Source organism: Macrobrachium nipponense, chromosome 3 (genome assembly GCF_015104395.2).
Source record: "Macrobrachium nipponense isolate FS-2020 chromosome 3, ASM1510439v2, whole genome shotgun sequence".
Taxonomy (NCBI): Eukaryota; Metazoa; Arthropoda; class Malacostraca; order Decapoda; family Palaemonidae; genus Macrobrachium; species Macrobrachium nipponense.
The window spans coordinates 31918007-31933641 of record NC_087202.1 but is presented as its reverse complement, the minus strand read 5'-3'; the positions used below and the strand labels follow the sequence as shown (position 1 = coordinate 31933641).

At 45.9% G+C, this 15635-nt stretch overlaps 1 protein-coding gene across 1 annotated transcript in view; it reads right to left on the bottom strand.

Annotated features, from left to right (window-relative positions):
- Positions 1-15635, bottom strand: part of LOC135221689 (stalled ribosome sensor GCN1-like) — a 339764-nt gene that overhangs the window by 260261 nt on the left and 63868 nt on the right. The window contains exon 4 of the mRNA XM_064259421.1: positions 13564-13798. Within this exon, the coding sequence (XP_064115491.1) occupies positions 13564-13798 (235 nt within the window). The remainder of the gene's footprint in view (positions 1-13563; positions 13799-15635) is intronic.

The following is a 15635-nucleotide window of genomic DNA, read 5'->3' as shown; positions in this document are numbered from 1 at the left end:
ATAAACCCCATAACTGATCGCACACTTGAGGGTGAGAGTCCATTCGGTGGGGAGCACTTGGTTTCTTCTGCTTAGCAGATCCGCTCTAACATTTCTCTCTCCCTGAATAAATCTCGTTAGAAGAGAGATCTGCTTCTCTGCGAACCCAGCAAACAACTCCCTTGCTGTCTCGTAAAGGGAGAGAATGAATGAGTTCCCCCTTGCTTCCTGATATATGCTAGGGCTGTCGTGTTGTCGGAATTGACCTGAATGATCGATCCTAATATCTGTTCTTGAAAGTGCAAGAGAGTAGGTGAATGGCTTTCAGTTCCTTTTGTTTATGTGCCAGGACACCTGAGCTCCTTCCCAGGTTCCCGACACTTCTTGCGAATCCAACGTTGCTCCCACCCTACGTCCGATGCGTCTGCAAAACAACGCTCGGAGAGGGTCGGGTCTTTATGTGCAAGGATATTCCTTGACCGAGTTTCTTCGGGTCTAACCACCACCGAAGATCTTGTTTGACCTTGTCCGTTATCCTGAATGACTCTTCGAGGTCCTGGGAACTTGATCCCAGTTCTCCTTCAGATAATACTGAAGGGGTCTTAGGTGCAGTCTCCCTAGGGAAACGAACTGCTCAACGAGGAAATGGTTCCCAGCAAACTCATCCACTCCCTCGCGGAACAATGCTCTTCCTAGAAATACTGACACCTTTGTAAGGCAGCGCTCTATTCTCTCTGTTGATGGAGACGCTAGAAAAACCCCGAGAATCCATCCGAATCCCCAGATAAACTATGTTCTGCTGGGATGCAGCTGAGGACTTCTCGAGGTTGACTAGGAGTCCCAATGACTGCGTCATCTTTAATGTTACCGAAAGGTCCTCCAGACACTGTTGCTTCGACTTTGCTCGTATTAGCCAGTCGTCCAAATACATCGAGATTCTGATCCCTTCTAAATGTAGCCAATGCGCCACATTCCTTAGGATACCCTGTGAAGACTTGCGGGGCCGTCGAAAGTCCGAAGCAAAAGCGCTCGAAATTGAAACACTCTTCCCTGTGACATGAATCTTAGGTATTTCCTTGATGCCGGATGAATTGGCACATGGAAATATGCATCTTGAAGGTCCAGGGATACCATCCAGTCCCCTGGACGAAGAGCAGAAAGTACAGAGGAAGAGGTCTCCATCGAGAACTTCTTCTTTATCACAAAGACGTTCAGCGCACTTACGTCCAAAACGGCCTCCACCCGCCCGAGGCTTTTTGGTACCAGGAATAGACGGTTTGTAGAAACCTGGTGAATGGAGATCTTGAACCGGTTCTATTGCCCTTTTCTGCAACATAAGTTCTACTGCTTGCAGGAGAGCTTGACTCTTGACAGGATCCTTGTATCTCGCTGTTAACTCCCTTGGAGTTGTTAAGGGAGGATATTCCCTGAAGGGGATGAGGTATCCTCTCTCGAGGATCGAGAGGGTCCAGCTGTCGCCCCTCTCTTCGCCCAGACTCTGGCAAAGTTCGACAGTCTGGCGCCTACCGCTATCTGGAGGACTTCTTCTTCATTTTGCCTTCCCTGCGGTTCTCCTGGAAGGTCTTCCTCTGGTACTACGGTCTTCTACCTCTAAAAGGGGTTCTTGAGGAGGAAGAGGCTCCTCGAAAGGGCTGCTGAAGAGGTGCTTTATCCTTCTTTTGAAAAGGAACAGCAGGCTTGAACCTCTTTGCTGACTGTGTCAGTAAATCCTGTGTGGCTTTTTCCAGCTAATGATTTTGCTACATCCCTCACCGTGTCCTGTGGGAAAAGGTGGTTCGAAAGTGGCGAATATAGCAAGGCCGACCTCTGTAGAGGAGATACTGATTTGGACAGGAAAGACCCGTACACTGCTCTCTTTTTCAAAACTCCCGATCCAAAAAGAGCAGCCACTTCCACCGAACCGTCCATCACCGCTCTGTCCAGACACGATAATACACTCGATAATTCGTCCATAGTGACAAATTCGGGATCTTGGGCTCTCTTCGCAAGGGCTCCCAAAGCCAGTCCATAAAAATTGAATACTTCGAGTGTCCTAAAGAGTCCCTTTAGTAGATGGTCCAGTTCACACATCCCCCAAGCAGCTTTTGCTGATAGTAGAGCGCGCCTCCTTGAAGAATCTACTAAGGAAGCGTAATCTGCGTCTGCCCGATGAAGGCAGTCCTAAGCCATAGGTTCCTGGGTATCGTACATCTTCCAGGTTTTACCGTCAACTTTGAAGGAGGGCATGAAAAAACAGTCTTGCCCGCCTCTCTTTTATTCTTAAGCCATTCTCCAAATCCTTTGAACGCTTTTTCATTACTAAGGGCTGGACGCATTTTTACAAATGAGGATGCTTTTTGGAGACTTCGTGCTTGATAGCAAAGATCCTGGAGAGGGCGGATCCGCTGGTTGAAGCTTATCCCGAACTCCTGCAACAACAACAAGGACAATCTCTTATAATCAGAGACTACTACATCCACTGGTAATTCTTCATCCGAGACTTCTCTCTTAAGTCTCCAGCTGTAGGGGAATCCCTTTCGGAGACAAGAGCTCGGTTCTTAGTTGTCGAGGGAACTTCTGTCAAACGAAGAAGAACGTCGTCCGTGTGACAAATCCTTGCTATACAAGGCGCAACAGAGTTCTTAAACGCACGAGATCTTCTCTCAGGAACCTGTTTCCTACCAGGTGAAGGGCTCCTACTCTCGAAGAACTCATAAAAGTGCGAAGGGGTCTTACTCTGCTACCTCCTAACGCCTGTGACAAGGAGCCTGGCGCCTACTGGACGACCCTCCTGACGCCTGCTCGACTCCTGGCGTCTGCTAGACTCCTGGCGCCTACCCGACTCCTGACGCTGCTCGACTCCTGAAGCCTGCTTGATTCCTGGCGCCTGCTTGACTCCTGGCGCTTGTCGTGACTCCTGGTAGGCTCTTGACGCCTCTCACAAGACTCCTGGCGTCGGTTAGGCTCTATACGCCTGTGATATTCTTGGCGCTACTAGGCTCTGTCAACTCTAGTTTTCTAAAAAGCTTCGCTTCTTAGGCTCTTGACGCATCCGATCCTCAGAAGAGGAGTCCGACTCCTGACTTCTCCATAAGAGACGTAGCTGATCGCTTGCTCTGCGAGCGGCTACCGCTGGGAACTTTCTTCCTATAGATAGGAGAGGATCGTTTAAAGGAGAACGAGAGAGTCTCTCCAGTGACGAGCGCCTGCTAGAGTGAGAAACTTCTCTCCTACCAGGAGAAGAAAACTTCGATCTCTTCACTGGAAGGGAGGAGTCTTTTCTTCCGAGACGAATCCTTATGTTAGAGCGCCTACCAAGGAGGATATTTGCTCTGTAGATTAAGCAGGAAAAGCTTAGCGGACTTTGAGGCGCTGGGAGACGTCTTCTCGCCTTCTTACTAGTCGAAGGAAAATCCTCTGGAAATCGCTCTGGGCTTGAATCAAAAGCGTCTCCTTTTGGCGCTACCCACGATCTCTTCAGAGGACGAGACTTCGAAGCAGAGCTCCATCCACGCCTGGACGAGGAGGAGTCCGACGCAGAAAAACACTCTTCCAGGATGCCTTTTTCTACGGCTACCAAGGCAGCCTGGGTCGTTACTCAGGGTCTGCGAAGGGACGCCTGATCGTTGGGGATGCTCCACATCCTCCCTGCGGCTTTTGACATTCCTCCTCCCCTGGTCCTGGGAGTTTGGAAGATGTTTAGGCCTAGGAGCAATGCGGAGCCGATCAGACGCTCCCTCCACTGCACTGGGGTCACTGTATTCACTGACACTCTTACTTTGTGTTTCCATAGCTTTAAGCTGCTCCTGAAGCTCCCTGATCGAGGATCTCATTTTTTCCATTTCTGAAAATGAATCCTTAGATTCAACACAGGGAGAAGGGGCTGAGGTTATGGGAGAAACATCATCTAGCTTGTTAATTTCTAATTCAGGCTCAAAAGAACAAGATCTACTCGAGCTTCTAGCTGACGCTTTCCTAGCTCTATCCTTCTCTCTTTCTTAATATAGGCAGGCTAAATCCTTCCATCCTTGCTCCGAAAGCCCTTCACATTCAGCACAAGTTCTATCAAACGCACATTAGAACCTACATTTACTACAAAGTGTATGAGGATCTACCTCTGCTTTAAACAACCTAGTTCTGCATTCTTCCCTTGCACAAACCCTAAACTTAGGTGTTACTTTAACTTCAGCCATCTTAATAGAAAAAACCAAATCCAAGTCCTAATCCAGTCCAAAATAAGCGTATGCCAATCCCGAGAATAAACAAGAGTACTCACCAAATGAGTCCAACCAATCGGCAAAATGAGCAGGAATTCTCAACAGGAGAGGACCAAACAACAGTTGTTGCAGGCCTCAGCGACAGAGAAAATCTGGCTCAGAAAACGGGAATGGTCGGGATTCCGCCACCCAGCGGCGGGAATGGTAGATCACCTGACCTACCGGTAGCGTGTGCCGCGAGTTTTGAATTCTGTCGGGACGACGGAGTCTATAGCTAAGTATATATCTGCCGGGTAAGTTGCATGTATAAAAAACAGGAATTTGAGGATATTTCTCATAGAAAAATACCGCAAATGTGCGAATTTTCCGCAAATAATGTGGGGAAATGTTCCCGAGAGAAATCCGCGAATGTGTGAGTCCGCAAATCCAGAGAACACAAATACGGGGGGTCCACTGTATATATAGCGTCTGTGTATATTACATACACATACAGGCAGTTCCCAGTTATTGGCAGGGGATCCATACTTGGTGGGGCTGATAAGTGAAAACTGCCATTAACTGAAACTCAGTGATTTATGGTGCTTATGGGGCCAAGTTTTAGTTAATGGCAACCCTGTTAGGTATGTTAAGGTTCCATAACTCTATTATTGGCACCTTATGGCCCCGATAACTGAAACTTGGCTCATTGTGGCACTATAAATTGTCGATTTTATGGCGCTAGACAACACCATACAACTGGATCGCCATTAACAGAGTCCCCCGATAACCAGGGACTGCCTTGTATATAATATATAAATACAACTTTTGGTCACCAGTGCAGATTGTTGTTACCCTGGAAAATATTGTATTGCTGTAGTATCATTGTAAAATTCCTATTTTTTGAAAATTATATTTCTTTGGGTGAAGGTAACGTCCTGAAAGAAGGGGGGACCACAGAGAACTTGAGTGTTATTCATAAGCTATGTAAATGTCAGTTGTTTAATGTCATCAAGTAGCAGTAGAAAATGAAGTGTGCTTGAGTGTATATGAGGTGTGAAAGTGGAATATTGTCCTGAAAAATTCTTTAGTTTCCTAAGAAAACAAGAATTTCATTGTTTATATTTCATGTATATAAATATGATATTGTTAAACTACAATAAAGTTTTGTACATACTTACCTGGCAGATATATACTTAGCTATAGTCTCCGACGTTCCCGACAGAATTTCAAATCTCGCGGCACACGCGACAGGTAGGTCAGGTGGTCTACCTTACCCGCCGCTGGGTGGCGGATGTACGAACCACTCCCGTAAGCTTGTCAGATTTTTCTCTTCCACCTGTCTCCTGAGGGGAGGCTGGGTGGGCCATTAATCGTATATATCTGCCAGGTAAGTATGTACAAAACTTTATTGTAGTTTAACAATATCATTTTTGTACATGAACTTCCCTGACAGATATATACTTAGCTGATTGGCACCCTTGGTGGAGGGTAAGAGACAGCTCAATAATACAGGTAAGACGGGAAACAACTAATGTTGTAGGATATAAAAACCTTGGTTCTCACCTTTTCAGGATGAAGACTTCATAGATACTATCTCTGAGTCTGCATGCCTGGAGAGCTACAGCTAGGACGTGACCTGATGCTGAAAACAAAGACTCTCGGATCTACCACTGGGATATGTGATCCCCTATTGTGGTAGAATCCAAGTCGGATGCTGTTAGAGGGACCTTGTCCGCTTACCTAACAGATCCTTACCACTACCTCTGCAAGGAGCCAAAACCCACCAGACCACCTAACCAAAATACAAAGGGTTAATATTACGACAAAAAGAGGTGCCTCCTGCAACCTCTTTCAGACAACCAAAAAACAACAATATAAAATATAGGGTAACATATAAAAAATTTACACAGGATAAGTTTCAGCTCCCTGCCCCAGCACCGAATCCGCCGATACGAAAGGACCCAAGGCGAGCATTTATCATATTGTGATTTTTACATCACGTAGGTAGTGGTTTGCGAAAACCCGATTGGATCTCCAAAAAGTCGCCTCCATCAAGTTCCGCACAGATATTTTTTCTGAATGCAAGCGAAGTTGCGATGGCTCTCACCTCGTGAGCTTTCACTTTCAGTAGTCTAAAATGATCTTCCTTACAGGCAACATGTGCCTCTGTAATAAGGCTTCTCAGAAAAAAGGAAAGAGCATTCTTCGACATGGGCCCGAGTGGGGTCCTTTACGGGAAGCACCAAAGCACATCTGATTAGCCTTAAGTTGGTTCTTCCTCCTTCCGTTAGGAAATACTTTCATAATTCTCATAGGGCAAAGAGTTCTTCAGGCTCTTCCCTACTAGAAAAGATAAACTACGAACTTCAAAGCTCCTGGGCCAAGGGCGTGATGGGTTTTCATTCTTTGCAAGGAAACTTGGAAGAAACGAACACACCATAGAATCTTCCTTAAACCCTACATTGCCCTCAATAGCTTGGAGCTCACTCACTCTTTTAGCTGTAGCTAGGGCCAAAAGGAAGATAGCCTTCTTCGTCAAATCCTTGAAGAGGCTAAGCCAGGAGGTTCGAATCTAGACGATCCAAGGAATTGTAGGACTACGTCTAGATTCCAGTTCGGTACTACATGAGGACGCTTAATGGTTTCAAATGATCTAATAAGATCATGCAGGTCCTTATCATCGGATATATTTAAGCCTCTATGCCGAAATACAGCCGCCAACATACTGCGGTATCCCTTAATAGTTGACACAACCAGATGACATTCTTCTTTGAGGAAAATAAGGAAATCCGCAATTTGGGTCACAGAGGTACTGGAAGAGGAAATGTTCTTCCTCTTGCACCAACGTCTGAAGACATCCCACTTTGATGGTATACATGCAAGGTTGGAAGGTTCCCTCGCTCTTGCGATTGCTTTAGCAGCTGTTGCTGAAAAGCCTTTCGCTCTGACCAAACTTTGGACAGTCTGAAACCAGTCAGACTGAGAGCGAGGAGATTTTTGTGGTACCTGTCGAAGTGGGGTTGTCTGAGTAGATCGCTCCTTAGCGGGAGCGATCTTGGAAGGTCCACCAACCATTCCAGTTACCTCTGTGAACCATTCTTGGGCCGGCCAAAAGGGAGCGATTAAGGTCATTCTCGTTGAATCGGACTCTACGAACTTCTTGATGGTTAGCCCCAGGATCTTGAAGGGGGGAAACGCGTAGACGTCGAGTCCGTTCCAGTCTAGAAGAAGAGCATCTATTGCTACTGCCTCTGGATCCGATATTGGAGAGCAGTAAGGATCCAGCCTCTTGTTCTTTGACGTGGCAAAGAGGTCTATGTGTGGCCTGCCCCATAACTTCCACAGGCTCTGGCATACATCCAGATGAAGGGTCCACTCTGTGGGAAGGACCTGATCTTTCCTGCTGAGGAGATCTGCTCTTACATTCCTTTCTCCTGCACGAACCTGGTGAGAAGCTTGATTCCTCTTTCTTCTGCCACAGAAGAAGGGCTCTTGCTGTCTCGTACAGGGAGAAGGAATGCGTCCCCCCCTGTTTCTGATGATATGCCAGAGCTGTAGTGTTGTCCGCGTTGACCTGCACTACAGATTCTTCTGACTTTGTGCTCGAAAGCCTTCAGAGCCAACCACACAGCCATCAACTCCTTTCTGTTGATGTGCCAGGCTACCTGGTCCCCCCACCGGAGGTACCTGACACTTCGCTGGTTCCCAGCGTTGCACCCCACCCCATGTCCGACGCGTCGGAGAACAACACCAGGTTGGGGGTCTGTGATTGAAGAGACAGTCCCTTCGCAAAGAGGTTGGGATCTGTCCACCATAAGAGATGTTTCTTGATGTCCTGGGATAACGACAGGGAGAACGTCAAATCCTGAGAACGACGACTCCAATTCGATGAAGAAAGAATTGGAGCGGTCTAGGTGCAACCTTCCTAGGGAAACGAATTGCTCCAGAGAGGAGAGCGTCCCCAGCAGACTCATCCACTCCTCACTGTGCATACTTCTTTGCCCTAAGAAGGTTGTTACTCTCTCGAATCCTCGGGCTATCCTTTACCTGCGAGGGAAAAGCCCGAAAACTCAGAGAGTTCATCTGTATCCGAGATACACACACTCTTGCTCGGGAATTAGTGATGACTTCTTGAAATTGACGAGAAGTCCCAAAGCCTTCGTCAATTCTAAAGTTACTTGTAAGTCCTTCAAACAACGATCTTCTGAATTGGCCCTTATTAGCCAATCGTCGAGGTACATGGATATCCTCACCCCTTTCAAATGAAGCCATTGAGCCACATTCCTCAAAATCCCCGTGAACACTTGAGGGGCCGTCGAGAGGCCGAAACACAGAGCCCTGAACTGAAAAAATTTTCCCCCCCATCATGAATCTGAGAAACTTCCTCGAGGAAGGATGGATCGGTACGTGGAAGTAAGCGTCCTGTAAATCCAAGGAAACCATCCAGTCCCCTGGACGAAGTGCTGCCAGCACTGATGAAGGCGTTTCCATCGTGAACTTCTTCTTTTCTACGAAGAAGTTCAGGGCGTTACATCATCCAACACCGGTCTCCATCCCCCTGAGGACTTCGGAACTAGGAAAAGGCGGTTGTAGAAGCCCGATGAATGATGGTCTGTCAACTAGTTCGATAGCCCCCTTCTCCAGCATCTGATCTACTGCTAGATGGAGAGCGATTCATGATGGGGTCTCTGTACCTGGCCGTCAGTTCCCTTGGGATGGTCGTCAAGGGAGGTCTTTCGACGAAAGGGATGAGGTAAACCTCTCCTCAAAATAGAAAAGGGTCCAAGGATCCGCCCTTTTTGGGCCCAGACTTCTGCAAACTCTAAGAGTTCTGGCGCCCACCGTTGTTGAAGGACTTGCAAGTTATTTGGGGGCTTAACAGACTTGGCGCAAAGTCTTACCCCTTCTTGAAGGTACGACCTCTAAACGTAGAGGTTCTTGATGAAGATGCCCCTCGAAAAGGTTCTCGAACACTTGCCTTTTCCTTCTTAGCCTTGGTAGGGAAGGAAGGGTGAGGTTTTCTTGCCGACTGTGCCAAAAGGTCCTGGGTGGCTTTGGCCGAAAGTGACCTCGAAATGTCCTGCACTCGATGTTTCGGGAACAACTGAGTAGACAGAGGAGCAAACAGCAAAGAAGACCTCTGAGCATGGGAGACCGACTTCGTTAAGAAGGAACAATAAACCGACCTCTTCTTCACGATCCCGGCCCCATAAAGGGAGGCGATTTCACTCGCTCCGTCTCTTACCGACTTGTCCATACAAGACAAAACACACATAAGATCTTCTGGCGAAATTGACTCTTGGCACTTCAATTTCTTGGCTAGGACTCCCAACGACCAATCAAGGAAGTTAAATACTTCTAGCACTCTAAACATACCTTTGAGCAAATGATCCAATTCATTCATTGCCCAAGTCGTCTTAGCAGAGTTAAGGGCAGTTCTCCTTGTCGAATCTACCAGCGCCGAAAAATCCGAATCAGCGAAGACGGTAGACCCAATCCTAAGGGCTTCCTCCTGTTTCGTACCAGAAACCAGGCGGCGTCCTCTGATAACTTCGAAGGAGGAAAAAGCGAACGTTTTCCCCGCTTCTTCTTTGGAAGCCATCCAGGAACCAAAACTCCTCAGTGCCTTCTTCATAGAAAGAGTTGGCTTCATCCTCACACAAGAAGAACTCTTCGCTGCTTCGCCGTGGAAAAAAGTGAGTGAGGAGAAGGAGGAGCGTAGGGCGTAAGGGAATCCCAAAAACTTGTAAAAGTAGCTCTGTAAGCTTCTTGTAAGAAGAGACAGCAGCAGAAGTGTTCGGTTCCTCATCCGAACCTTCTAGGACGTCTTGTCGAGGCGCCTTGAGACTAGAGGTGATGCGGCGGAAGATCCTTGAGGTGATCGAAGGGAGGGATCCTAGCAGGAGTTGAGCGAGAGGTTGGAGAACGCCCTCTCTTAGAAGAGTTCACATCCACTGGAGAACGATGAGAAGATCTGGGAAGTCTACGATGAGACTCCCTCTTTGAGGTATACGGAATCTCAGCCGAAGGAGAGGTAGGGCTCCTACTCCGAGAATCCTCGGAAACATCCACAGGGCGCTTACGAGGGGGCGCAGAGCGCCTATTATACTCTATGCGCCTATCCTGAGGCGAGCGGCTGCCAGGAGAAGAGCGCCTATCGAGAGCAGGAGCGCTTGCGCGGCTCTCCATACCTGTCCAGTTGCGTACGATCAACGGAAGTTCGACTGGAAGGCGAAATGCGCTACTAGGAGAAGGCTGCTTGCGAGACTCTTGACGTCTAACAAGAGTAACATTCAGGAGAAGGGCGCTTCAAAACTAACGAGCGCCTACTTGGAGAAGGGCGCTTCCGGGATTCCTGGTGCCTACCAAGAGACAAACGGTCAGGAGAAGTGCGCCTAGAAGCGGGGAGAGCGCCTACACGGAGAAGGGCGCTTGAAAGACTCTTGTTGTCTGCCCCTAGGAGAATAATCAGGAGTATGACGCCTTAAAAGAGACGAGCGCCTACTAGGAGATCTATGTGCAGTAGGCTCTTGGCGCCTACCTTGCGGGGAGCGGCTAACAGTAGGCCGTCTATCATGCACACGACTCCTACCAGACTCTAGATGCCTGTCAGGAGAGAAGTCACGATCCGACACTCGAGGAGAGTGACATCTGGAAGAAGAACGCCTACTTGTATAAGGGCGCCTTCTAGAATCTGAGGTGCTGCTGAGGAGAAGTCTCACGCGAGGGAGTTGAAGAAATCGCGTGATGAGCAGGTTGCAGTGCGCTTACCGGAGAAAGCGGGAACCAATCTGGAGAAAAAACTTCTTTCGCCATAGAGCGTCCTACCGATGTTTGGCGCCTTGAAATCGAAAGAGAGCCGAGGCGGAGCGAGGGCGCGTCACGGAGCCCCCACACCTTCATACGAAACCCCCTCCCCCATATGAAGGAGAACGATCCTCTGAAGAGCGGCGCCTAGATCTCTTGATCGGAAGAGAAACGTCCTTCTTCCTACGTGATCTAACTGCTAGAGAGTCTGCTAGCGCCGTGATGATCTGAGCTTGAAGTCCCGCGAGTACTCCTGTAGGAGAATCTTCTTGTTCTTCCTCGGAAGCAGGCGCCGAGCGCGGAGCGCGAGAAGAAGAACGATCACAGGATTTCTTGGGTTTCTTCGCCTCCACCGACGATTCTTCCGGGAAAACCTCCGGACTAGAAGCCAAAGGACTGCAGGGAGCCTTCCAAGCCCTCTTCAACGGGCGCGACGCATCGGGAGTTCCAACCTCTCTTCGGAGAGGGAGACGACGAAGAGGAGAAGCATTGGCGTAGGAGCTCCTTCTTGTAATCGGATCCGATGGCAGCCTGGGAGCGTACTTCAGGATCTGCCGAGGGGACGCCTCTGACCGGTGGGGGCTCCCCTGCCCTAAGCCCTCCTGCGGCTTTCTTTGGAGACTTTCCTACTCCACTGGAACTGGGAGTCTGGAAGAGGTTCTAGGCCTAGAGGCACTAATGGAGCCGGTCAGACGCACCCTCCACAACACTGGGGACACTGCACTGATCACTAACACTCTCCTTACCTTCCAAACTGACGAATCTTCTGATCCATAGAACGATCTTGGCTTCAGAGCTGCCGCCTCCGAAGGCGAATCTTCGGCTTCGGTGCGGGGAGCCGGGGCTGCAACTTGGAAGAAGGTTCTAATTCTAGTTAGTACTATTAGGATCCACATCCAACTCACTCATTCTAGATCTGCTAGAACTTCTAGAGGAAGCCTTACGCACTCTATCACGTTCCAACTTCCTAACATAAGAAGAGAGAGCCTTATATTCTTCTTCATTCAATCCCTTACATTCACTACAAGGGTTAGCAAAAGCACATTCATTCCCCCTGCATTTCATGCAAAACCGTGTGGGGGTCCTACCGAAGCTTTCGGCAACCTCACCTTACATCCTTCATTCACGCAAACCCTAAACAAAACCGAAGTTTTAAACTACCGATTCTGATCAGACATCGTTTAAAGAAAATCAAACCAAAAACAAAATCAAACTCGGTCCACAATCAGCGTGATGCCAAGCCAAACAAAGCGAATACGTCACCAAAAGAAGTCCAAATTAACTCCAGGCAAGCGAGAATCGAAAAAACTATCGAGAGGAACCGACAACAGTTGTTATCGTTCCCGCGACAGAGAAAAATCTGACAAGCTTACGGGAGTGGTTCGTACATCCGCCACCCAGCGGCGGGTAAGGTAGACCACCTGACCTACCTGTCGCGTGTGCCGCGAGATTTGAAATTCTGTCGGGAACGTCGGAGACTATAGCTAAGTATATATCTGTCAGGGAAGTTCATGTACAAAACTATACATATCTACATTGTTCTAATTTTGGCCTCCCATTGTTGTAAATGGCCCCATCACATAAATTTGTAAGATGGGTTAAGAAGTTATAAAATAAATTAGTATTAAGAATTTTTGTCAGATTATCCTTACATATTTTTACTCGACACCATCTGCCTTTGCTTGATTGTTTTAATTTTCATTTGGCCACAACAGTCGACTGTTAAAAACAAATCGAGCTCTTCAGCTGTGTTGTAACTATCGAGCTCTTCAGCTGTGTTGTAACTATTCTCCCCAAAAGTGGGTGGGGCTAGTTACCTACACCAAAGCAATAGAGCACTACCGCAAAATTCAAAAATTTAAGCTGCTGCGATAGTTAGAAACTAATAGCTACGTATTTGCTTGGTAACATACAAATTGCAACAATATTTCAGGTTTCAACGATTTCCGGCTTACAACATGGCATCAGAATGGAACCCCCTTCATAAACTGGGGACTGCCTGCATTATGATATAAAACCTACGATGGTTGTGGATATTTTTAGCAAAAAGAATCACGCTCAGATCTTGATTTCAGGAATTTACCCTAGTGAAATCTCTAAAGTTTGTATATATGACCTTGCTGATATTAGGAAATAATCTATTAATGAACTTTGGTTACAAAAGTTGCTGATTCATATCACAATATAATATTCTGCATGCAATATTAAATTTTCATCAGAATCTATCTAGTATTATTACTGTTTCTGCTAACTGTAAACAAAATTCCCAATTCAACCATTAAAATGATTAAATAGAAACAAACTCTGAAATGTACCTGTGCTGAAAAATTACCTGTAAACTTTTATTTTTTTAACCTTATTTCTGACATTTTAAACACTAACATTCAAGTAAATAATAATATCCAAATTTTTTACTTAATTAAAGTCTGTAGTAACTTGACTTGGGATATTATAAATCAAAATACATCAGTATACTATTTAATCTTAATGTGGGTCCATTTAAGCAAGGCACACCTCCATATGCTTTCATAAAAATTAGCAGTATGAAATACTAATAACTTTTTTTAAAATCAGAGCTTACCTGGCACACTTCCTTAAGGATCTTCTCGTCTTTCAATAATGATTTCAATGCATTATCCATTCTCCTGGTTAATATGGCATCCTTTGCTGCTACAGTCAAAGTAAAATGGATGGCCATTGCTTCAGTCAAAGCCATTGCTTCTTTAGAGCCAATAGGATACTGTGATGTTACAGCTATGCACCAGATTCTGGCTGCCAATTCTGCTGGATAGCAATGAATCCGAGCAAGTGCACGGCTGAAATATCAATGAATGAAAATCAGCACATTTGAGAGCACACAAAAGAAATAAACTTCATCAATTTTATATATACAGAAACAGAGACCCAGTACTCTACAAACATGGTATTTTTATAATAAAATAAAGTTTTGTATATACTTACCCAATAATTATATAGCAATAGTTTCCAATGTATGGCAGCCTAATTCAAATTTCGCGGGGTAGCGCCTTGATTGTTCAGTGTAGATATACAGTGCTGTTCCCCAACAGCAATACTAGGAACAACTTAACAAAGCACTTCATTCTGCTTCATCCACAATGTCCATCAGAGGGGAGGCGGGTGGGCTCTGATCACATAATTACTGGGTAAGTATATACAAAACCTTATTTTATTATAAAAATATAATTTTTGTATATGGACTTACCCAGTAATTATTTAGCTGACTCCACATTAGAAGGTGGGACCATGAACATATTCTACTACAAAGCATTATGTCATGTAACAAATTTGAAAATTAAATAGTTACTAGCATTGAAAAAACAACGCTTGTCGTTCCTATTAGTTAAAAGAGCTATGTAGATACACACTGCCTCTGGTTGGTGCTCATCTTAACTCGTAGTGGCGTGGCGGTAGAGCCAAGGGTTGCCTCCTACTTAGGGGAAACTTGGCAGTGAGGGGAATGCTCCTATGGCTAGCAAAGTATGATAAGTGCCTGCCCTTGCCCTGGGTGTAGCACTACAATAAAACAACCAGAAAAAAAACTGACACTTATACACTGAAATAAAGTGAAGACCCATCCACTGAGAGTGGTGGGTGCTCCAAGTACACTGTACCTCCTGACTCTCCAAACTCAGCACCTTACTGAAAAGGTGAAGAGATAATAGAACATCCTGTGCTTCCTTCCATGATGCCATGCCAGTCACTAAAACTAATCTCTAAGTACTGGAAATTTTTTACTTTTTTTTTCTTTTCTTCTCTTTTTTAAGCTTACATAAAAAAATATATTAAGCACACATCACTTACACCTCCGGTAGCTCGATGGCAGAATGGGCGTAAAGAGCAAATAACTCCTGAAAATTAAGGAAGTAGAGGCTGTTTTTACATCCTTAGCTTTGTTTCAAAGTGGGGCAAAAAAAAAACACTTGACAACACTGAGTGTCTTAAACATGAAGTTCATATCAACTAAAATACATGCTTAGTCACAGGAAGGGACAGGTTCTGGTAAGAACTCTTCTCTTCACACTGGCAGCAGAGTTATCAGGCTATGTTTTCCAACCTCACTCCAATTTATAGTGAACAACTAGTAATTGAATACTTTACGAATTAGAAAAAAAGAATATGGAAGACATAAAACCACTGTGTTTGTCCAAAAAATCGTTCTAAATCATTGCAGTGGCCTATGGATCAATTGCGACGGAGACTTACAGACTTCTGTTGTACCATGGGTAAATGGGCAATGGCAACTGTGGAGCACAAATTATCAACCATAAGCAAGAATCCTGAGCCAACAAGAGACTTAAGTCTGTGATGGCAGGGCAGTGATCCGAATTAGAAGTTAACCCTCGACAGAGGAGAAACAATGCTACAACAAACAAAATCTCAGTGAGAAGGCAGTACTATGCTCGTCACTTGACTTGTTCAGTGATAATGCCAACCCTGTAGTGTTGTTGCCAAAACAATACCACTACAGGTAGTGTTCAAGTTATGATAATTGCAAGTTATGATAATTCGTCTTACGAATCTGATTTTACGATAGGGTTAGCAATTAATACTTATACGACAATATTCTGAAAATATCTTTACATTTCGCTCATAACAGGTGCAGCCCAGCAGCGTACAACCAGGCAGCAGAAG